This window comes from Petaurus breviceps, unplaced genomic scaffold, assembly GCF_028583685.1.
Source record: "Petaurus breviceps papuanus isolate PSGF00001 unplaced genomic scaffold, PetGlider_PUasm1.0 76, whole genome shotgun sequence".
Lineage (NCBI taxonomy): Eukaryota > Metazoa > Chordata > Mammalia > Diprotodontia > Petauridae > Petaurus > Petaurus breviceps.
The window spans coordinates 56,337,902-56,361,081 of NW_027186473.1; the positions used below are offsets into that span (position 1 = coordinate 56,337,902).

General features: G+C 41.8%; 2 protein-coding genes across 22 annotated transcripts in view; one reads left to right on the forward strand and one right to left on the reverse strand.

The window, feature by feature from the left end:
- The window catches only part of FHIP1A (FHF complex subunit HOOK interacting protein 1A), a 438,671-nt gene extending 418,284 nt beyond the window's left edge, over positions 1–20,387 (forward strand). For 15 of the 16 annotated variants that reach the window (XM_069105531.1, XM_069105522.1, XM_069105520.1 and 12 more), the window contains one exon: positions 4,939–16,074. In XM_069105531.1, the coding sequence (XP_068961632.1) occupies positions 4,939–5,192 (254 nt within the window). In that variant the 3' untranslated portion in view covers positions 5,193–16,074. Of the gene's footprint in view, positions 1–4,938; positions 16,075–19,570 lie in introns of those variants that run through there. The other variant, XM_069105530.1, reaches the window with a different exon arrangement.
- GATB (glutamyl-tRNA amidotransferase subunit B) overlaps positions 1–23,180 on the reverse strand; it is a 153,958-nt gene that overhangs the window by 26,600 nt on the left and 104,178 nt on the right. For 4 of the 6 annotated variants that reach the window (XM_069105534.1, XM_069105533.1, XM_069105538.1 and 1 more), the window contains 2 exons: positions 18,380–18,514; positions 14,729–16,899 (listed from right to left, as the gene is read on the reverse strand). The exons of 1 other annotated variant lie outside the window; for it this stretch is intronic. In XM_069105534.1, coding sequence (XP_068961635.1) covers positions 16,774–16,899; positions 18,380–18,514 — 261 coding nt within the window. In that variant the 3' untranslated portion in view covers positions 14,729–16,773. Of the gene's footprint in view, positions 1–14,728; positions 16,900–18,379; positions 18,515–23,180 lie in introns of those variants that run through there. One more of the 6 variants, XM_069105535.1, reaches the window with a different exon arrangement.

The window sequence follows — 23,180 nt, forward strand, 5'->3', positions numbered from 1 at the left end:
ATCACATTTTCTCTTCCAGCCTATTCTTTAAAAAAAAAAATAACATCCTCCCCCCATTATAAGTAAAAACAATTTTTAACATTTTTAAAAAAAATGTTGAGCTCTGGATTCTCTCTCTCCTTCCCCTTCCCCCAGCCTGAGATAGTAAGCAACCTGATATAGGTTATACATGTCTTCTAGCCTATTCTTGCCCACTCCATTCTTCCTCTTACATAAAAAAAAATCACTGAAGTTGGTTATAAGGAAAAAAGAAATCCCCAAAGGTGAGTCTGATCAACACATGTGGGAAAAAGGCTCATCAGAGCTGGAAGGGGCATTTAATCCTGTCCCCCTTTTACAGATGAAGAAATAGTTCAAGAATTTCAAGTGAAACACTCTGTTTAAGTGCTATATCAATACTAGCTATTTTAATTGAACCCAGGCCCTCTGACACTCATATAGTGCTCTTTTCACCTGACTCAGGCCACTTTAATTAGCCCAGGGGTGGGGAGAACCTGTGGCCTCAAGGCCACCTGTGGCCCTCTAGGTCTTCAAGTGTGGCCATGCACAGGTTTCTCACCCTTGGGTTAAATGGTAAGGGCAGGTGGGAAGGTTTCTATCAGAGTTTCAGGCTTTAGCTAGCCTCCAGAGTCATGTGGAGACCCCAGCTGCAGAAGCGACCCCAGAAGCAACACCACCTTAAGCTATGGCATGGCTTGTAGTCCCTATTTGCCCTTTACCCTAGGGATAGTTCTGCTGATGGCTAATGTCATAATATGTGCTGGGGGCTCAGACTGAAAAAGGCTGCTTGGACCAACATCTTCTTGTTTTTATAATATGTTTTCATTTTTGAAGTGATTTAGGGTTGACAGTCAACAAGCATTTATTAACCACTTACAATGTGCTAAGGACTGAGAGTATACCTCTATTGTAATCATTCTCCTACAACCGGTGGTGCAAACACTCCTGCATCATTTTGTTCTATTCTACTTTTAAAAATGTAACTGTATTTTACTTATTTAAAAAATTGGGAGCAGCTAAATGACGCAGTGCCCTGGAGTCAGGAGGGCCTGAGTTAAAATTTGGCCTCAGATACTTAACCCCAAACTAGTCATGTGACCTTGGGCAAGTCACTTAACCCCAATTGCCCTACCTTCCCCCTCCAAAAAGCCCCCCCCCCCAAATTGACCAGCATTTATTTTCTCTCCCTCTCTGCCACCCCCTCCAACACTGGAGGGAAAAACAAAACAAAACATAATCTCTAGTCACAAATATGGCCTGTATCCATTTTACCCATGTGGAATTGGAGGCTCGGTGGGGAGAAGGAAATTGTCTTTGGTCACATAATTAGTTGGGGTCAGAGTTTTAAGCCTTGTAAATTTTTTAAATTTGTAAATTAAAAAATAAATGTCAGCTATTTCTCCATGTTTCTCTCCATGATGACACTTCTGGATACATGCATCTACCACATTAATATTTCTATAAGGTCTACACACCTTCCAAACCCTTCCCTTTTTCCCCTAGCAAAAGCCACACACCCACTTTCCCATAAGAGGAAAGCCCCGAAGCGATTCCTTTAGAAAGCCTCCAGTTGGACTGAAGCCTCAGGGAAGGGAGGGGCATGGGAAGCTGACCGCTGCCTGCTGCAGCTTGCTGTCTGTCACCTTCCCCCCTCCTCCTCTTGTCCCAGCTCAGGAAGGACAGAACCACAGAGTTGGAAGGCAGCCAAGTCCCTTCTGTGGGTTGAGCTGGTGCCTCCAGTCTGGGGCTGAACACAGATCCCTCTACAATATCCCTAATGAACAGCCTTGTAGATTTTGCTGCAAAGACTACAATGAGAAGGGACCTGTTTCCCCCCAAGATGCCCCCTTCCTCTCATGGATTGGGCTAAGGATTAGGAAACTTTGCCATGTCTAAATTTGCCACTTAGGTCCTGCTCATTGCTTCTCATTCTCCCCCAGGGACAAACAGAGGAAGCCTAAACATTCTCCCGAGTGAGAGTCCTTGAGATACTCAAAGGCTGCTCTAATGTCCACATGTTCTTTTCTCTCACCCAGTCAAGCTGAGTGCTTTCAGCCAATTCTCATGTGTCACAGACTCTGGGTTCTTCACCATCCTTGCTCTTCTATTTTCAATATCCTTTATCAAATATGGTGTCCAGAATGGCATGCAATGCTAAGGTATGGCCTACCTTGGGCAGAGGGCAGGGGCCTATCATTTTTGTATTATTGAACACTTTTCCTCTCTCAGTACAGCTGACGGTTGCTTTAGCTTTCTTAGCTGCCATCTCATACTGTTGATTTATGTTGAACTTGCTGTCCACTAACATCCCCAGATCTTTCTCAGACAACCTGCTGACTAGCCATAACTCTCCCCTTCTTGTATTGTCTTCCGCTGTGGCTATACTCCAAAGCCATACAGGCCAGTGCAGTAGCTCCTAGAGGTCAGGAAGGGAAAAGAATAAGCATTTATATAATACCTTACTATGTACCAGTCACTGTGCTAAGCACTTTACAAATATCTCATGAGATTTTTGCAACCCTGCAAGGTAGGTGCTGCTGTTATTATCCCCATTTTACAGTTGAGGAAACCGAGGCAAAGGATGAATGACTTGCCCAGGGTAATACAGTTAGGAAGTATCTGAGGCTGGACTTGAACTTGGGTCTCCTTGGCTCCAGACCCAATGCTTTATCTACAATGCTACTTGGCTGCCTCTGCATCCTTAAGGTAGGTAGAAAATGAGAGCTGCACTTTCCAGTCATTTAGAGGAAGGGGATGTTTAGAAGACTGAATTCACTGAGTTTCACGTTGAGTTTGAGTTTCTGGTTGGAGGTGCATGTTAGAGATTTGGAATTGGGATTCAGGAGAGAGATCAGGACTGTTGGAGTGATAATTAAATCCGTGGGTTCAGAGAGAATAAAAAGGAGTCTGGACAGAGCTGGGGAGTGGAAAACACGGCATGTCAACACTGAGGTTCTCCAGTATGAGGAAAGGGGCGGGCCTCTGGGAGAAATGAGGGAGGACCCCTGGGGGCTGGTAGAGAGCAGCCCCCAGGATGTGTGAATAAGATGATTCACCTGGGTGCAATGAACTTTAAAGGAGCAGATTGCCGAATGAAGTGTGTGTGGGGGGTTGGCAGTGAGGAAGCTTGTCTGTTCTGCTATCTAGCCCATTGCATAGTAGGCATGTATATCCAGTACTGGAAAAGGTGGTCAGGACGGCAACAGAGGAGTGAATCTTCCTGTCTCCAGGTTAAACTCAAAAATACTGTGATACAAAGGAAAAGGGGCAGGATTTGGAGACATATCCTGTCCCTCAATATGTTTTTAAAAGTGACTTTTTAGGCAAATCACTTTAACTCTATGGTTTTTCTTTTAAATTTGAAACCTTTTTGTTTTTTATTAAATTTTATTTTATTTTCTGATCTACATTCTGGCCTTCCTACCTCTCCTACTTTAAATGAGAAATCAAGAAAAATAAAGTTCCTATTACAAACATATATAGTTAAGCAAAATAAATTCCTATTTTGGCTATGTAAAAAAAAAAATTCTCAATCTGTATTCTTGAGTTTGTTACCTCTATCAGAAGATGGGTAGAATGGTCTCTGGATTTATGATTGATCATTATATTGATCAGAGTTCCTAAGTCCTTCAAATTTATTTGTCTTTACAATATTTGCCTTTGCATATATTGCCATCCTGGTTCTGATCTCCTTGCTCTGTATCAATTCATAATGAGTCTTCTTGGGCTTCTCTGAAATAATTTTTTATAGCATAGTAGGGTTCAATTACATTCACATGCCAGAACTTGTTCAGCCACTCCCCAATTGATGGGCATTCCCTCAGTTTCCAATTCTTTGCCACTATATAAAGAACGACTATAAATATTTTTATATAGATGGATCTGTTTCTTCTTTCTTTGATATCTTTGAGGTATAGAATCAATAGTGGTATCATTGGGTCAAAGAAGCACACATAGTTTAAATAGCTTTTGGGGTATAGTTCCAAATTGCTTGATCAGTTTATAGTTCCGCTCACATTTCCTTAATGTACCTGTTTTCCCAAAGACCTTTTAGCTTCTCTCATTTTCCTTTTTGATCAGCTTTACTAATTTTGTGGGTATGAGGTAGGACTTTAGAGAAATCATAAACACCTCTAATTTTTAGTGACTTAAAGTATATTTATATGGTTACTGATAGTGTGAATTTCTTCCTCTAAGTATTACCTGTTCATATCCTTTGACCATTTATCAATTGGGGAATGGCTCTTTTTCTTAGAAATTTGAATCAGTTCACTATATATCCTAGAAATAAATTCTTTATTAGGAAACTTGCTGCAAAGATTTTTGTCCCCCATGTACCTGCTTCTCTTCTAATTTTGACTGCATTGGTTCTGTTTGTGAAAACCCTAATTTTTAATATATGTAATCAAAATGGTTCATTTCACCTTCTGTGATTTTCTCTATTTCGTTTGGTCAGGAATTCTTCCCCTATTCATATCTGACAGATACTTTTTTCCTTGTTCCTCTACTTTGTCACCCTTTATGTCTTGGAGCTTATCTTGGTATGGGGAGAGAGATGTTGGTATATATCTAGTTAAAGTAGGGACACAACCATTTTTGTGCCATTTTTTGGCAATTTACTGAAACCTATGGATCCTTTCTCAGAATAATGTTTTTAGATGTATAAAATAAGATACATAGGAAACCAATTATATTAAAATATAAAAGAAACCAAATATACTGAAATATAGATTTAATTCTTTTCCCATCCAAGATGATAGGCCTCCTGGGCCTAGAGGTTAAGAACCCTTGCCAAAATCTCTCTTTTTGCCCTACATCTATGGTAATGTATCCCCATCCAATGTCAGCTCCATTCAAGTAAGGAAGCCAAGAAGTCAAGTAGGATTTGAGACCCTGTGACACCTGTGACAGCAACTGTTCTTGCTTTTCTGACTTCAGATCACAATCAGGATTCCTACTCAACAGCGACTGGAAGGAACATTCTGGACAATCCCTCAAGGATACTTCAGCCTTTCCTACCCAACAGAGGGAAGACACCTGTGACCCTTCCTAGCATCCCTCTGCCTGTGAGGAACACCATGCTGGCTGCTGCTCTCTTTCCGGAATTTCTGAAAGAACTAGCAGCCTTGGCCCAGGAGCATTCAATTCTGTGCTACAAGATCCTGGGTGATTTTGAGGAATCTTATTGTTAGCCCTTAAAAAAAAAAAGCAAACAAAAAACCAAGTTTGTGCTTTTTAAGAAAGGGTTTTAGTGTTTTGACTGATTTTTAAATACAAAGCTGCTTATAAAAATTTCTACTTTGATATTTCCTGACAATACTTGATCCTGGGAGGGGAATAATCTCTTCATATATTCTCTCTCACCACTGGGCCTTATGATTTTATGCTGTGTAGAATGTAAGTCTCTTAAGGTGATAGTTTGCCAGAGGACTTCTCATTGCTCAACCTCTCCCCCAATTTTTTGTCTGTCTTCCTCTTCTCATCCCTTGGGCCTTTCAGCTGAATATGCACCTGGTCTCTGCTTGGACAGACATTTGTTTGGGGCTACCCTGTGAGTTCCAGGCATGCTCCACTCCCTTGGAATCTCTTATCACCAGGCACACCTTGTCTTCTCTGGTGCCTTAATGAGGTGAAACAATTCCCAATGGAACATGCCTGAGACTTAGCAGACTGCTCCTGTGGCCTTCCGTCCAAGTCACCAGGTTCTTTAAAAGGAAGGATGAAAAGAAATGGAACCCCTGGGCCTTCCTTGCATCAACTGAAATCAAGCATCTCCCTGCATTTTAAACCTAGGACTTACCTGCAAAACTAGTGTGCTATTCAATTTATCTTGCCTTAGGGTGTGGGAAGCCTCCAGCTCACTAGGAGTAGGAATGCATGGAATTCTTCCATTGTGTTTGTGAGCCGGACTTACCTTCATCAGCCTCCCCTTGCTCCCTAAGCACAGAAGTGAGCCTTATCTGGTGAGATTTGCACATAATAAAAAGTTCCTATGCAAGTGGCAACCTTGTTTTTACGAGACTGATTTATTTCTCTCTTGACCAACTAAAGAAAGCCCAGCATCTTTTACTCATGTCTGAAGGACGATTAGAGTTATTTTTCAAGTGCTCCTGAAAAGGAAATCTATAGACTGGAGACAATTTCTTTGCATTTGGGGAATAGGGCATTTAGCATTTGTATAAACTAAACTACCTGTAGAAACACCGGTGATTTTATACAGTTGTGATCGTTTCCTAATATGTCATTGCACTCTATAGGAGAGGCACTGTGTGCTGTTCTCTCCCCTCACCCGGGAGCCAGGTGAGCGGATGCACAGATTCCTAGGAGCTGTGCTGAGCCCAGTAGCTGCTGCCGCTGCCTCACTCCTGGAGGAAATTCTACTTCCTGAGTAATGGGGTTCATTAGGAGGGCCTGATGTGGGATGTAGGAGTACATCACTGTAGTTACCTCACTATCCTCCCATTTCTACAGACATGCCTTAAACCACCCCTGGAAGGCAGAAACTGACAATAATTGTGATGGGAACATGATCCTAGAAGTAAACATTGTTTGGAGTGTTGAATGAGATCTATTCTCCCCTCCTCTCCTTGGTGCCCCATCCCACCTTCCACCCCCATTCCCTTGTTTTTAAGCAGAGCTGTCCAGGGTAGAAAATCCAATTCATAATAAGCCAGCAGTATTATGAAGGAAGGAGATCTAAAAGTCTAGCTTCCTGCTCTGTTTCAGGCAAGAAAAACAGATGGAGACCCTGGGCCAGGCCTCTCCCCATGAAGTAAGCTTCTTCTCTAGAGACCAGTAAAGAATATGACTTTGAAGTGCTGGTTTAATCCTGATGGAAGTGGAGAAGGCAGGAGAGGAGCTTGGAGAAAGTACCAGCATTAGCCATTTTAAAGATCCTGAAGTGAACAGAACATGAGGTATGGTGCCTATCCAGTGGGAGACTTAGGAAATAAGAGGGAATTTGGCTGAGTCTGCAGCTAGGAAGCAACGTGGTTTAATGGAAAGATCCACTGGATTTGGCTCCCCATGTGGCCCTGACCTCACTTTTCTTACATAAAATGAAAGGAGCTGGGGGCTGGACTGGATGATTTCTAATAAAGTCTCTTCTAATTCTAAGTCTTCTAATTCTCTCATCTCTTAGGGATTATATTAAGCCTTAGTTCTGGAATTCTCAGTGAGAAACCAAAGTCCCATGGGTTTTTTTTTTTACTTGAAAATCTTTGCCTTAAAAAAAGCTCTGTTGGCCAGCAGTGGGGCAGTGTGAGCATTTTAGAATGGAAACTTGCTTGAATCTCTAGACCCTTGGTTGTATTTTCAAATTCCCATAGGTCTCTGTTTAGAAGATAATATGGTTTGATATGCAGAGAGCTAATTGTGGAGATACTTAGGAAAAGGGGTGGGAGTATGGGGGGGGGTGAGGCAGGCCTCTTAAGCTCTCATTTCATGGGGTGATTTAAATCTCCCAAACTAGAACCTCTGACCTTTAACTATATTCCTCAAGTATTTCCTTTTGTTTAGACCCACTATCTAATTAAATTGCCAGTGTGGCCTACCAAAAGTTTTTGCTCCCACTCTCAGCATCATCTTTTTTCCTATCTCTTACAGAAGGACTCTATGGTTGCTCTCTTTGGGGAAGACTAAGAATTTACTTTTATGACTCATATCTTCTTTAGTCAACTATGTGCCTTCTCCATCAAAGCCCCTAATGGAAAAAAAGGTGATATGCATCATTCATCATGGGGTTGCAGAGAAGTCTTCAGCCTACATGTAGAGAAAACAAGTTAGCCCTCTACTGATTTTGAATTTGAAAATAGGATGTGGCTATTTGTGAACAAATATTGCAACTCCAGGCCTGCCCCTTCAAAGCTATGACCGAGATTATCTGAAATGAAGTTTGGGGACAAAATGACCCCTGGAAGCCAGATCTAAAAAAATAACAGTAGGATCCTGTATATCCTCTTTTTGAGGAGGAGGTGGTGACGAGCAAATGGAATGAGGGACAAGGAAAATGGGGAGTGGGCTATGAGGATAACAGCACAGAATAGCAACAAAGGTTTGTGATGGCTTAATAAGGCAGCAAAGAAGTTAAGAAGTTAAGCTGATTTAGGGGCATGAAAGGTAAGGAATCTATTTGTAGAAAATTTGAAAGATAGATCCTGATAATATAAGGTGGTGATAATGAAAGCTCCCCTGTGCAAAAATCAGGATAAGTAAGAAGTTAGGATAGAAATATAAGCAATTAAATGCCTAATTTTCTTGCTGGCCCCTAGAAACTCTCACTTAAAAAAAATTTTGGAATAGCTTCTCCTGCTATAATATAAAATAGAAAAGGAATCTAGAGGAGGATAACCATGGAATAAGATTATTTTGAGTTTCTAAAAATAAGAATAGTGGCCAGATTATAATACAGTGTGATTGACAGAGTCCTCCTAGATTTGGATGCAGTGGGCCTGGGTTCCAGCCCTTTCTCTGTTATTTATTATGTGACCTTACTCAAGTGACCTCCCTCTGTGAGCCTCAGTTTCCTCATCTGTAAAACAGAGTTGATTTTGTTGGTTTTATGGTCCTCTCTGTTGCTAAATCTGTGATCTTTGGCTGCTAGAATGCAGAGAGAGAAGGGAGGGCACTATGGCCCTGTTGATTTGTTCCTGAGGTGAGGCTGTGCCAGCTTTGTAGACTTGGGGAAGGAAGGATACCCACTAAGAGACAGATTGGGTGAGGTCTAGAACTTTCTGAGTTGCCCATTCCAGCTTTAATCTCAACTCCAGTTTCAATACTTGTATTCTGAACTGACCACATTTTATGATTCAAAATATGGTAGAACACGTATATTTGGTAGCCTGATTTTGAAAATGGACAAATATTTTAATTTAATTAAAAAAAATATTGGGGGAGGTTTCTAAAAGGGAGTGGGAGGGGGTGGAGGAAGAAATTAGGTAAGGGGGATCCTGATAGTTTAACTTCAACTTTCTCTCCCACTAGTAGAAATAGGAATTCTGTGGCTAAGTGCTTTTTTTCATTCATCTTAGAGGAATTATATGAAATGGGTTTTCTTCATGGTCCCACGCTTTGCTCTGGGGAGGCAGAGGAGGAGGAGTGAAGGATGATCCTCAGTTTGTCAAGTCAGTGGGTGTATGTGTCTGGTCCACCAACAAAACTCTTTCCACTTGGGGAAGTGGATGTTTTATTTGACTCAATTGTCGTAGACTTACAAGTCTGTATAATTGGGGTTGACAGAAGCATCTTTTTTGTAGCCGGAGGCTGCAAAGCATTTTGCTTGCTTGCCCTCATCAGGCCTTCTCAGGGGGTAGCCACCAATTCTCATGCCTGGGTTTGGATATCTGTGCTTAGCAAGGAAGCTGTCTTCCTAGCCAAGGAAGAAGACATTCTCTCATTGCCCGCCCGTTGCTTGTCTAATGCAGGCATAATGGCTAGTGTATACCATTTCCTCTCAATGTTTCTCATTCCTTTTTCTGAAGGTTCTTGGCTTTCTGCATCTTTGGGGATGGTTTGGAGCTAAGGACAAGGGTAGCCCACTCTGGACCAGGAGGCACACAAGCAAGCATGGGGCAATGTTCTTTCCTAACAGAAGCCCTTGTTGTTTGTTTGTTTTTTTTTTAAACACCCACACTTACTGGCCTATGTTTGCCATAGGTTCCCAGCTCCTGCTTGAGGGCTGCTTGATTTAATCAGCCATTACTAGTGCTGTGTTTACAGAAATGGCTGTCCCCTCTGGCCATTCTATGAAAGATTTTATTGCAGGATAGCCATGATTACACATGCTACTTGGTTGTGCATGAACCTCGGCTAGCCTGGCAGTATTAACTGTGGCAGGGGACAGGCAGCAGGGTCAAGCTAGCAGTCATAGGTCACTGATATGCTGTGCTCCCTGCCCCGAGCCCTCCTGGACATCAGCCATTAATCTACATATCTCTTGACACCCAACTCTATGCCAAATTACTCCTGAGAACAGAGTAGTGGAAAGGTTTAGATCCCCTTATCCTTACAGAAATTATGTAACTGAGCAAACACTTCTTAGGACAAAGTAGAGTTAACTTTTTAGAATGGTTTTCTTAAACCTAATATTCATTAGCAAGAAAGCTCTCCGAAGGGGGGAAGACTTGTATCCCAGATGATTCTGTGCCCATAAATCGTTTCTTCATTCAAGCATTTAATAGCCCATTAGCAACCAACTAGTCCTTGTTCTGGAGGGCAGATTATCCTGGCAGCTCATTAACTGGGTAAACTGGGCTTTGGCCAAATGGATGTGGGTGGGATTTGAGTGAGGCTCTTTCTGGACTAGAGGGGGAGGAGCAGGAAAAGAGGGTATTTCTTAAGTATGGTGGCAGGTTATGGGAAGATAGCCAGCACCTCTGACCTCGTTTCTCGGAATGAAAGGGATTTCAGCTTCCAAGTTGCACTGCGCCAAAAGGTATATCTTTTATTAATAGTTAACTGTCTGGTGCAGTGGAAAGAATGTTGGATTTAGAATTAGAAGGTTTGGGTTCAAATCCTTTCTCTGCCACTTAATACCTTGAACCAATCATTTAGTTTCCTAATCTACAAAATTGAGAATGTTGGATTAGATTGCTACTATTTCTTCCAGTCATTGATCTTATGAAACCCTGCTCAACTCCCTTCATCAAGTCCAGTATTTAAAATTCTGGCAATGAAGTTGGCAAGCCGTCCAACCCACCCCAGATGTCTTTTGTGGCCTCCCAAAATCTGCCATAGAGGGTCAATAGGCTTCTTATTTTGACAGCTCATGATCAAAGACGGACTTCAGTCAGTGGTTTCCTATTATTAGTCTATTTTGTTTGTTTAGGTTGATACTTTGATTTTTATCTATTTCCTGAGGGCTTTTGCCATCTGTACATTCACTATCTGGCATTAATATCTACCAACCTCTGGTCTCTTTGGGACTGACTCTTCTTGAAATGGTCATGCCACTTTCTTCCTCTCAAGGGCAAACTGAATGTTAACTCATACTTTTATTAATAAGCAGGCTCATTCTCTCTCCCCTGAGCCCCCTCCCCTTTTACCCACCCACTGCCCCATGTGACTCCTGTATGTCTCTATGACAGTATAATGGTATATCTCAGTTGAGACCATAAAACTTTCTTAGAGCTGAGACTGCTCTAAAGTTACATTTGTTATGTGCTTATTAGGGAATGAATGAGCCTTATATTTCCTTGAATGTCCTGAAGTTAGTGATGTTACTGCCTGATTTGTTAGGAGGAAACTTCTTTCCTAGGCAGTATCCCTTTTATTGAGCATTCATTTAAAAAAAAAATTGGGATTTGATGTTGCCTGTGTTGAATAATTTCTAGGTAAGTCCCTTTCACAGAACAGCAGCAACTGGTACACCATGATACAACCACCAATTTGACCATTTGGCACTTTTTTTTCCTTTTAAGATAAACTATCAGGATCCTTTTAGTATTTTATTCTTTCTAATTATATGTAAAGATAATTTTTTTAACATTCTTTTTTCTTCATAAAGTTTTGAGTTCCAAATTTTCTCCCATTCTCCCTCCCCTTCCTTCCTCCCTAAGATGGTAAGCAATTTGATATGGGTTATACATGTGCAGTCATATAAAACATTTCCATATTAGTCATGTTGTGAAAAGAAGAAACAGAACACAAGGAAAAAAACACCAGAAAAAAAAGTGAAAATACTATCTTTTGATCTGCATTTAGACTTCATCAGTTCTTTCTCTGGCAGTGGATAGTATTTTCCATTATTAGTATCTTGGTCTTGTCTTGGATCATTGCACTGCTGAGAAGAGTTAAGTTAATCATAGTTGATCATAGCACAAGGTTGCTGTTACTGTGCACAATGAATGGTCTCCTGGTTCTGCTCACTTCACTTTGCATCAGTTCATGTAAGTCTTTTCAGATTTTCCTGAAATCTACCTGTTATTTCTTATAGCAAATAGTATTCTATCACAATTATATATCACAACTCGTTCAGCTATTCCCCAACTGATGGACATCTCAATTGCCAATTCTTTGCCACCATAAAAAAGCCTGCTACAAATATTTTTGTGCATGTAGGTCCTTTTTTTTAAATGATCTCTTTGGGCTACAGACCTAGTAGTGGTATTGCTGGGTCAAAAGGTATGCTGCACAATTTGATTGCCCTTTGGGCATAGTTACAAATTGATCTGTAGAACAGGTGGATCAGTTCACAACTTCAGCAATAGTGCATTAGTATCCCAATTTCCTCACATCTCTAATATTTTCCTTTTCTGTCATACTAGCCAATCCGATAAGTATGAGGTGGTACCTAAAAATTGTTTTAATTCATAATTCGCTAATCAAGTGATTTGAGGACTTTTTTCATGTGACTATTGACAGCTTTAATTTCTTTTCGTTAAAACTGCCAAGTTTTTTAACTCTGATATTTTTCACTGTGAATCTTCAGTCTCTAATATGGTTTACAAAGATGTTTGTTGTTTATGATGTAAGTTCTGAATCAAGTGGGAATGACATATTCTTATAAAGTTGACTCAGTTCTCTATATATTAGAGAAATGAAGCCTTTATCAGAGACCCTTGCTATAAAAAAATCGCTTCTTGACTTTCTTCTTTCCTCCTAATCTTGGCTGCATTGCTTTTGTTTGTGCAAAGCCTTTTTAACCTATTGTAATCAAAACTATCCATTTTATATCTTGTAATGCTATATCATATTTGGTTGAAAATTCTTCCCTTCTCCATAGATCAGACAGGTAAACTATTCCTTGCTCTCCTAATTTGCTTATTTACCACCTCTTTATTACAAAGAATAGCACATAAATATTATCTGGCTAAAAGGCAGGTGATTTTTTTTTTTTTAAAGAACAACATAACTCAGATTTGTATTTTCCTTAGTCTGCTTTCTTCTGTCATAACACTTATTCAAATAAATGTAGTAGGTTTTTTTTTTTTAATGGGTAACTGACTATGGTGGCATATACCTGTAATCCCTGCTAGGATCCTTGCCAGGAGACTGAGCCTGTTGGATATTTTGAGTTTAGGAATTCTGAGCTATAGGACCAGCAGTTAAACTAAAAATCAATTGGATGTCCATACTAAGTTTACTACCAACATGGTGACTCCCTGGGAGCACAGGGCCACCAGGTGACCTAAGGAGGGGGCAGAGTGGGTCAGGTTGTCAGAGTGGAGCAGGTTATAATTTGCATGCCAGTCAGTACTGGATTTGGGCTCATGAGTGGCTGCTGCACTGCACTCTACCTGGGTAAGAGAGAAACCCAGTCTCCTCTTTTCCCTTGCCCTCAAAAAAGAAAAAAAAAAAAGGTCACTGTAGAATACTCAAGCCCCCTGAAGCTGCTGATAAATTGTGCACATGATGGGGCATGGTCACAAGCTACACCTAAGTGAGGCTCTTGGAAAACAAGAATTAAATTTTAAAATAGTTTCATTCCTTCCAGGTTACTTATAATAAGCAAATTCCAAAACCTGACTTTCAGGTAAAACTCCATTCCCATCTTAGCAGAAAGGTTATTTTAGGCCCATCTTTGGCCAGCTGCACTGGCCAATTTATTTCACCTCTAGGTATATGCCCAGCCTCTTGAATTCTAGCCATCAGGGTGACAGAATTGATAGCTGTTATAACTAGATGTGTTCCAAAGGAGTTCCATGAAAGATCACCTGCTAAGTAATTGTGATTAAGGACAGTCAACTATTAAGGATCATCAAAATGGCATTTTTGCAAAAACCCTCCAATATAAATCTCTAAACAATGCTGTAGGGGTAGGCAGCACAAGTGTTTGTTTTACCCATTTTTACAGATGAAGAAACTAAGACTCAGCTCAAAATTTATTCATTCAACAAACATTTGGACTGTGGACCAGGCATGGTGCTAGGTGCTAGAGAAAGACAAAAAATGCAACAGTCTGTTGCCCTGGATAAGTTTACATTCTTTTGGAACATACTAGATCTCTGGTGTCAGACTCAAATAGAAACATCCTTACAGGTTCCATACTGACTCAGAAATCCACAATTTAAGATCATCTGTGTTTTATTGTATATTTATTTTGTTAGACATCTCCCGATTACATTTTGAGTCCTAGCTGCATTCTGGAGTGTTGCCTCCACCTTTTTGCTGTTTTTGGCCTCACTACTCTCTCCATTTCTGCTTAGGATACATGTAAAGTGCTTCTTATTTAAGTAAATTTTTCTCGACATAGTCATATGATCATATCACATTTTTCCACTCTTCTTACAATCTGGGTGATGTGAGGTATGCTGGCCATATTCTCAGAAGAATCCCACTATGCAATCTTCGGCAAATCTCTTCCCTTCTTAGACTTTTTTCATTTACAGAAATGAAGGGGCAGGACTAAATGACTTCCAGAAATCCTTCCTCTCTACGTCTGTAACTGGTCTAAACAGCTAGTGGTGGGCAATAGTAGGATCTTTTGGCTCCAAAGCTAGTGTTGAGCAACAAAGTGGGAGACTGTTCTCACAGTGGGAAAACTTCACTTACTCCCAAAGCTTGGTCTTCACCAGGATGATGTGTTCTAAGTCAGTCTGGGGGAAGGGCCTGTTTTCCCACATCATCTCTCTTATAGTCAGAGCACAGAGCACCAGCCACCAAACTCTAAAGGTGGAGCTTCAAAAGACAAGGCAGAGACTCCACCTTGGTGCTGACTCATACATTTTAATGAGATTTTCCTAGAATAAAAAAGAAGGGTAACAAACAAAATTCACACCCATGCAAAGAATGTATTTAAAATGGAATTTTACTGAGACCTACTGGAGAACAGAGCTACTGCTTTGCTTGTGAATTGTGTGTGGCCTTAAGCAAATAAAGCACTGTTTGGTGCTATACCACGGTGATGCTATACCTGAGATTTTATCATTGTTGTTAGGTCGTCACAAAGTCTCTTTTGGGAGATCTTAAAACGTGGTGTAATGGTCAATTGTCTGCATTGTAGAAGAGTTGGCATTTTAAAGGCCAAGTGTTTTAACTCTGACATTTTTCATTGTGAATCTTCAGTCTCTAATATGGTTTACAAAGACGTTTGCTATTAAAAAAAAAATCTTGATAGAGCTGCCATCCTAATTAAGTGATGACTTAAGTTCTGAAAAATGCCTGAAATACCTTGGCCAAATTTTATTGTCCTTTGTGAAAGATTGATGGAAACAGCAAAACTCTCTATTTGTTAGAGATAGAAAAGGTTGCTTTCCCCTCACATTGTGATTCATGATATTATGGAATCTAGAGAGAGAAAAGAGTATCAGGTCTGAGTTTCTTGCTTTCCTAGGGAGGGTTGGAGAAAGTAAAAATAGGCTTTTTGTTTTCGATGTTTGAGTAGGAAACCCTGCATGCATTTTTTCTTGCGTGAGGCAGAATCTTAAAATTCTGAACAGATACTGAAAAGAATGAAGAGGTTACTTGCTCATTCCTCGCTACTTATCTACTATTGAGAGCACAGCCATCAAGAACCAATTCCTCTTTTTGAAAAGTAAGGGGGATACTTTCCTCTTCCCCTCCACATTCTCTCAGGGAACAACCATCTCTGCTTGTTGCCAAGCGGGTATTTGGAAAATCTGGAGGGACCGGGGAGAGGCTGGCAACACATTTCTCTTAGTACCCGGCTGTCACTGGAACAGCAGTAAGTATAGGAAGAGGCATCTATATGTCTTATGAATTTTGTTTTTATCAAGGACTGTTTCGTATCAAGCTAGGGGCACCACAATATTTTACTTTCTTGTTTAAAAACAAAACCAAACAAAGTGATCTTTAATAGCTAGCTCTAAGTCAGAGGTTACAGAGTATCCAGGTTCAAAGGAGGCCTACTGTGCAATGTGGATAAAATAGTGTGATTATTCATGTAACATGAATAAAAGCAAGGAAGCCTTCATTTGGATGTCAGATTAAGTATAAGATGATTATTTTTAAAGGTCAAAGTCTATTTGCTAATTTAGAGTATTATGCTTTCCAGATAAAGTAAGTCAACCTAATGTTACAGCTTTTTGGGTCATCTGCACAATATTTGAATTGTAAGTTAATTTTTTTTATGTGAAGTATGGGTATATATTTTATTCATTAAAATATTTGAAAACATCTATTTGCCTTTTTTTTTTACTATAATCTCAGACCTTATGTCCAAAGCTCCAGGTTCCTCATAATCAGTGCTGAAGGCCAAAGCATCCTTAGTTAACCCCAAGATAGGCAGGCAGGGGTGATACCATTGTTTCTCTGCCCCCGCACAGCACTGCACCTCCCACCACACTCTTGTGTGCAGATGCTGCCTGAACCAACCAATTTCAAGTGCTAAAAATATAGTGCTCGAATTACTGGATTTACTTTTTTTTGTTTCCCTCTAAAGAGAAAAGCTGGTACATCCTTTGAAATCGTTGAGCCTGATTTATTTATTTCAGAATTCTAGAATCCGAGACTTTCGGCTGGTGCTACATTTCTGACTGAAACTCCCTAAGCTCCCACTGGCATAGAAACAAACATGGGAGTAAGCCCTTCTGTTCTCCTGTGGAGAATTTCCTGGTAATCTCAGTCGTGGGGATGTGAGGCGAAGGGAAAGACACTGTAAAGTCTAGGATGGGGGTGGGAACACTGGCTGAGCTCTGGAGGCCAGGGCATGCAGCCGATCTGTGGGGAGCATGGTGTATTCCTGATTGGCTCAGGAGACAAGGAGACCCTGGAGATCAGAGCCCATGGCCTTGAGCCCCTAGGGAAGGGGCCGAACATAGTCTATACTGGTTTGCTTTCTTCGTGCTCCTGGCAAGGGACCGGCTGCAGAGCTGCTCACTGCAGCTGCTTCTCCAGGATCTGCTTTATCCTGGCTGGGTCTGCCCGTCCTTCTGTTGCCCTTCGGACCATACCGATCAGTTTATTCACAACTTTATGGTTTCCCTTCTTCACGGCCATGACCTTCAAAGAAATGAAGAAAATGTATTTAAGAAGAAAAGCAAACAGCTGTACTAGGCAGTTGTTTCTTGGTCTTATGCAGGGGTGAGGAGGAAGGACTGTACAGAAGGTAGAGTCTGGCTCTTGGCTTGTTTTGTGCAGACAAATCTGAAGATCACTCCCTGTTCTCTAGTTTCTTGCTGAACGGAAATGTCCAAACTCTGACTTCCAAAATAACTGAATGGGAAAATTAGCAAGTGAATAATAAGGCCTGGATGTGGGACCGTCTGGAAACTCAACTCTCCTCTTTCCCTCTTTAATTCCTGTAAAGATAAGAGGAGGCTCACTAATGGTGATTCAGTCAAATTCCTTTCCTAAGCATGAAGAGCAATCTGAGCTTCTTAAAAGGCCTTTGAGTGAGCAAGTTCCCTAAGGGGAATTAAAAATGTCTGATCAGAGCAGAGAGAGTGAGTCTAATTCTGCAGTAATGGCTCTCGCTAGTCACTGAAAATGCAGGCTCTGTTTAAAAAAAAAAAAACTGGCATCTCTTTTAAAGTAATTGGAGGGTGCAAGGGAGAGCCCGCATCAAACAGCAACTAGCTATGGAGGCCGGAAGCTGCTTGCTCCAATGCTTGGGTCTACCTGCACTCAAGTGCTTGAGGACGAATCAGACTCAAGCTTGTCTTTATCAGTTGGCTACAGATGAGGCAGGAAGATGGAGAATGCAGAAGCCCTAGTGCAAGCTCATTTTCTTTATCAAGAGCTCTTTACGGGCCTTTTAGTGTCTGCCAGTGAGCTGATGGGTAGGTGGAGGCTGTTTTCTAAGGGATGATGGCAATTTTTTTCTTCCCCACGTGGAAAAATCCCTCTCAACAATATGATTAGACTGGGGGAGGGAGAGGCCTTACTCATTTTAACTTGCCTATTTTGTGCTTTGCTCAGAACACAAAATGACTTGGTTTTCAGCCACGCTCCTGTCAAAGATTTTCTCCATAATTTAAAAATAATTTTCCATGCTGCCTTTACAATCACTTGTGGGCTTGAAGCTGGGAGTGTTTTCATCCACATCTCCCCTCCCTCACTGCAGGACCTGCAGGCTAGCTTCTTATGATGAGGTCCTCCCTGATCCTGACAGCTTAGCTGGGGTGGATGGAGGGTTACTTTTGGCCTCCAGAAAGGCTGGGTCAAAATTTTGATTTGGTTATTTTGGTGACACTCCTATAGATAACCACTTCATGCAGATTAAATGGTATTCAAAGGGGTGAGAATTTCTAATGAAAAAAGCTTGAATTGTCCCAGATATCAAGGAGAATAAAAACACTCAAGTGGGAGCAGCTAGGCTTAGGGCCAAATTGCAGCCCAGTCCACAGCTCATAATGGAGGTTGGTGACTGCTGACTTTGGATACAGATGAAAAATACCAGCGTTGGGAAGGAAACTCTGGCCACTGGTGCTGCTGGCAGCCCCCTCCCCCCATGAATAAAGTCTCAAATAAAATCGGTCACCTCCTGAGGGTTCTTGGCCAGCACTTCCTGGCATAGCTTTTCCAGCTCCTCTTGGTTCTGGAGCAACTCAAGTTTCTTCTCTTGAACGATCTGGCCTGGAGTCTTTCCTTGGTTTTGCCATAATTCCTCAAAAACCTAAGAACCAGAGTGGGGAGGTCATAGCAAAGAATGATCTCTGGTACAAGGCATGGCTACCAGTCCATGGACACCAAATTACAAGGTTTGGGGAAGGGAGAAGGAGGAAGAGAAAAGGCTGACACCAAAGTCTTTTCTATACCCAAAGTGAAAAAATCCATTAAGTGATGTGGTGAGATCACTAGATTTGGAGTCAAAAAATCTAGGTTCAAATCTCATTGCCTTGGGTGGCCTTGAGCAAGTCAGATCGATCCTTTGGGCCTGTCTTCATCTGTAGAACAATGGGGTTGGGCTAGAAAATGAATGTCTAAGGCCCTTTCCAGTTCTAACGCCTGGCATTCATTTTCCATCAGAGTTCTGTCCTGAACCATTGGTGACAAGTGCACCATGAGACTGGGCTACTCTGGGCCCCGGGTGAAAAGTGACTTGAGACTACCAGTAGCTCTGGACTCCTCGCTTCTATCAGTCTGAACAGGTCTTCAGTGGGTGCTGAATCATGACAGAGATGCCTCGCTATCTGGGCAGAGACAGTCCTCCCCCACTATGGCACTGCTGTGAGAGTCGTGAGGGGGCAATGACTAGTCCCAGGATTCCTGCTGACAACCAGGAGACAGGCACACTATAAATCCAATGAACTAATTAAATGAAACAGCAACTTTCTATAAAGGCTAGGCCCCATGTGAAAGCAGTAGGAGACAGCCAGTGGGCTGAGACCAATTTTTAACTCCAGATAACTCATCCTGCTGGGGAAGAGGACTCCACGAAGGCAGAAAGTTATTTGGCCTCATAATGAGAATACAAAATAAAAGCATAAATTAAAATGCATGGAACCCCCAGGCCTAACTTATTTATCCTCTACCGGTAGAGCTGCATCCAGGACTGACAGGGACAATGATCCATTAGTGTCTGTGTGTTTTTCTATTTTTAAAAAAATGATCCCCTTGACAATGAGGAATATTTGTAAGGAAGAGAGGGCTTAGGGTGGTTATTTCCCTTCTTCCTTTTGTTCTCATACTACATGTGGGTTACTGCAACGTTCTTTGTTCCTCCCCACAGGCTCTGGGTTCATGCTTGCCTGCAGTCATAATTGTATATTTATATCATCATTACTATGGCAATGAAGGAGATGGAAAACTCCCCATTCCCAGTGTGGCAGAGAGTGGGGCTGGTCAGGAGCCAGCCCTCCCAGGAGAGCAGATCTGTTCAACCACCAATGTGAATAGTACAAGAAAGGTAAAGTGAATGGGATGTTGCTTTCAGGCTTGGCAAAGTTGTCTTGACTTCCCCAGCCCACCAATGTGTCCGAGCATATACGGAGTTCCTGTAGACTGTTAAACATGTTAAGTGCCTTCTGTGCACAGAGCACTGTGCCTTCAATATGGTTTTCCGGGAGTATCAGAACCAAAGAAGCTGAGGCTGGGGCCCCATAAACCCTCCTCTGGGTTACAAGCACAGGAGCTAATGCCCAATGGGATGGACTGGATGAGAGTACTGGTAGACACAATCTCTCTTTACTATATTAAATATTAACAAAAATCAAGCAGGCTTACATCCCCCTACAGGTCAATCTTAGTAATATGTGATCTTTCTCTTCATTCAAGGTCTAGTTCAGCTGCCACTGCTTTTGTCCACCTTGTCCTGCCCATGGAATTGGCCACTCTATCCTCAAATTGGATAGTTTGACAATTCCACATTGTCAGGATCTTCCCATTACCCACATCATATTTACCTTTCATCACATATAACTGTGTCCATAACACTACTCCTCCAGTAAAATGCAAACTCCTTGAAGTCCACTGTCATTCTTCATGAACTTTTCTGTTACTGAGCACAGTACTTTGCATATGATAAATGCTGAATACATTTGTAGAGATTTGCCACCTTGGGGTCATCCCTCAGAGTCTGGCTCGCCTCTTTACCCTCCTTTGCCAAGTCCTGTTGATCTTGCCCAACATTATTCAGATCTGTTTCTTTTCTCATCCAGGCACAGTGCTAGTCCGGCCTCATTGCCCATTGTCTGCACCATCATGGCAATTTCCTCATTGGTCTCACTGAGTTCGGCACAGTCTGGCTCATTTGGTCTTACTCTTCTAGACTGATGTTCCCACAACTCCCTCTCCTGTACTCAATGTCCCAGCCAATCTGGCTTATTGGCGGTTCCCCACATGGGACATTTCTGGCCTGCATGCCTTTGTCTAGGCTGTTCCCCGTGTCCAGAATGCACTCTCTCCTGGACTCCCTAGTCACCTTCAAGGCTCAGCTCAGGAGCTGAGGGCCTCCATAAGGTTTTTCCAGATCCCCCAAGTTTTCAGGGCCCACTCCTGAAATAATTTTGTATCTACTTTGCAAATATTTACATAGGCTGTGTATACCAGAAAGGATATTACACTCAGGATGCCTCTGACACTTCATAGCTGTAACTATGTACAAGTTGAGAATAGCAAGACATCAACAGTGGATAGAGATCTAAGCCTGGAGTCACATATTTACTAGCTATTTGACCCTGGACAAGTCACATACCTCAATGTCCACATCTGTAAAATGGGAATAATAATAGCGTCTACCTTCTAAGGCTGTTGTAAGGATCAAATGAAATAATTAGAGAGCACTTAGCACAATGGCTGGCACACAGTAAGCACTATCTAAATGTCAATTATCATGGTTATCATTTTTAAGTCAGCCCTTTTCCCAAGAGTCCAAAGAGGATAACAGCACCTATTACATCACAGGGCTGTACAAAGGAGATCACATCTTTTCACCCTTTGAATCCCTGGTGCCTAGCATGGTACCCTGTAGTAGGAGGGGCTGAATGAAGGCTTGCTTGAATCCAGTCACTGAATGAAAGACAGTGCATTTTAAATATTCCTTCTCATAGAAGCTGGCAATAATAAAGCCTGGGCACCTGGTCTTTTCCCTTTTCCCTTGACATCTTCATTTTCAAAAGCTTCGGTGGAAGCCTCCAGGGATGTCACCAGAAATGCCTGGTGGGGAAGCAGTCCACTTCCAGGTCTTCCCAAAGAGGTGCTGGGAAAAATCAGGGAAATGCCAATTCATGTTTCCCACATGACTACTGAAGACTCAGGATAGCCATGGGCACCAAACTGGACACACAGCTTTCCTAACTGCTGCTGCGAGCTATACAGGAAAAATACATAAAAAAGCATGTTGTTGTTGTTTTAAATACACTGGTGTTTACCAAAAACAAAAAAAGTGCTGAAAAAAAGCAGGTTTTGGCAAAGTATTTATTTCTGTTTAACTTTGTCTGCAGAGATGCCTAAAAAAAGAGACGACTCAAAAACATACAACCCATAGGTAGGGCATTCCTTGAGGTCTAGAAACAGCCCAGAAGAGCCACCCCCTGCCCCCCCATCTGCTAATCCAGAATCTATACATATCTCTGAGGCAGAGCAATCTGGTAGAAAAAGGTAGGATTTGTTTCAGGCAAGGCCTGGACTAATAGGGAGCCTGGATGGTGTGGTGGTGGTGGGGGGGGTGCAGAGAACACTGTGTACATGGCCTCACTGGGCTCTGGTGCAAACACCACAGACCCCAAAGCAGGAGAGCTGGTTCTGAGGCCAGCAGAAACAACACCACAGCAATGAATCTGGTATCTTGCAAAGTGCTTGGGAAGTATCAGCTTGCTAAAACTGGGCAGAAATACCCAGGATGAAGACACCCCACGAATATCTGACAAGGTGAACCTACAAATCCCTGCAAGAGTGGGCGGCATGCATCATACTCCTAAAAGAAAGGGAGTCTGGGGGCCTCCAGGGAGACCAGATGGTGGAGTAAGCAGTTAATTGTCATAACTCTTCCATATACACCTCCAAACAACCATAAATAGCACCCCTAAAACATATCCTGGAACAGCAGAAACAGCAAAAAGACAGGATGAAACAATCTTTTAGCCCAAGAAACTTGGAAGATGGGCAGGAAAGTTCTGTCTCACTTTGTAAAAAGGTATGCATTCCAGGACAGGAAGTGTCCCCGCAAGCCAGCAGCAAGCGCACCCCCCCCCAACCCTGCCACATATCCTGAGCCCCAGTGTGGCGGATCAGGCAAATGTCAACACCAGGACCCCCACATACCTTAGCATAGCGAGGGGAATGGGCAGGGGATGGGACTGACAGAAGAGGGGGCAGACCGGGAGAGGTGGTAGACAGAAGCAAAACACCATTGAAGAGAGAAAGGGTGAAAGGAGGAGAGTGAAAAAGAGGACAAACAGGAGGGAGGGAAATACACAGTTAGTAATCATAACTGTGAATGTGAATGGGATGAACTGTCCCATAAAACGGAAGCAGATAGCAGAATGGATCAAAAACCAGAATTCTACAGTATGTTGTTTACAAGAAACATACATGAAGCAGAGAGACACACAGAGTATAAAGGTAAGTGGCTAGAGCAGAATCTGTTAGTTTTAATTGAAGTAAAAAAAGGAGGGGGTAGCAATACTGATTTCAGACAAAGCAAAAACAATAACAGACCTAATTAAAAGAGATGAGGAAGGAAACTACATTTTGCTAAAAGATACCAGAGATGATGAATTAATATCAATATGAAACATGTATGCACCAAGTGGTATAGCATTCATATTCATAAAGAAGTTAAATGAGTTACAAGTTCATGACCAAACAAGAGATACAGAAGATACACTATGAAATGTAAA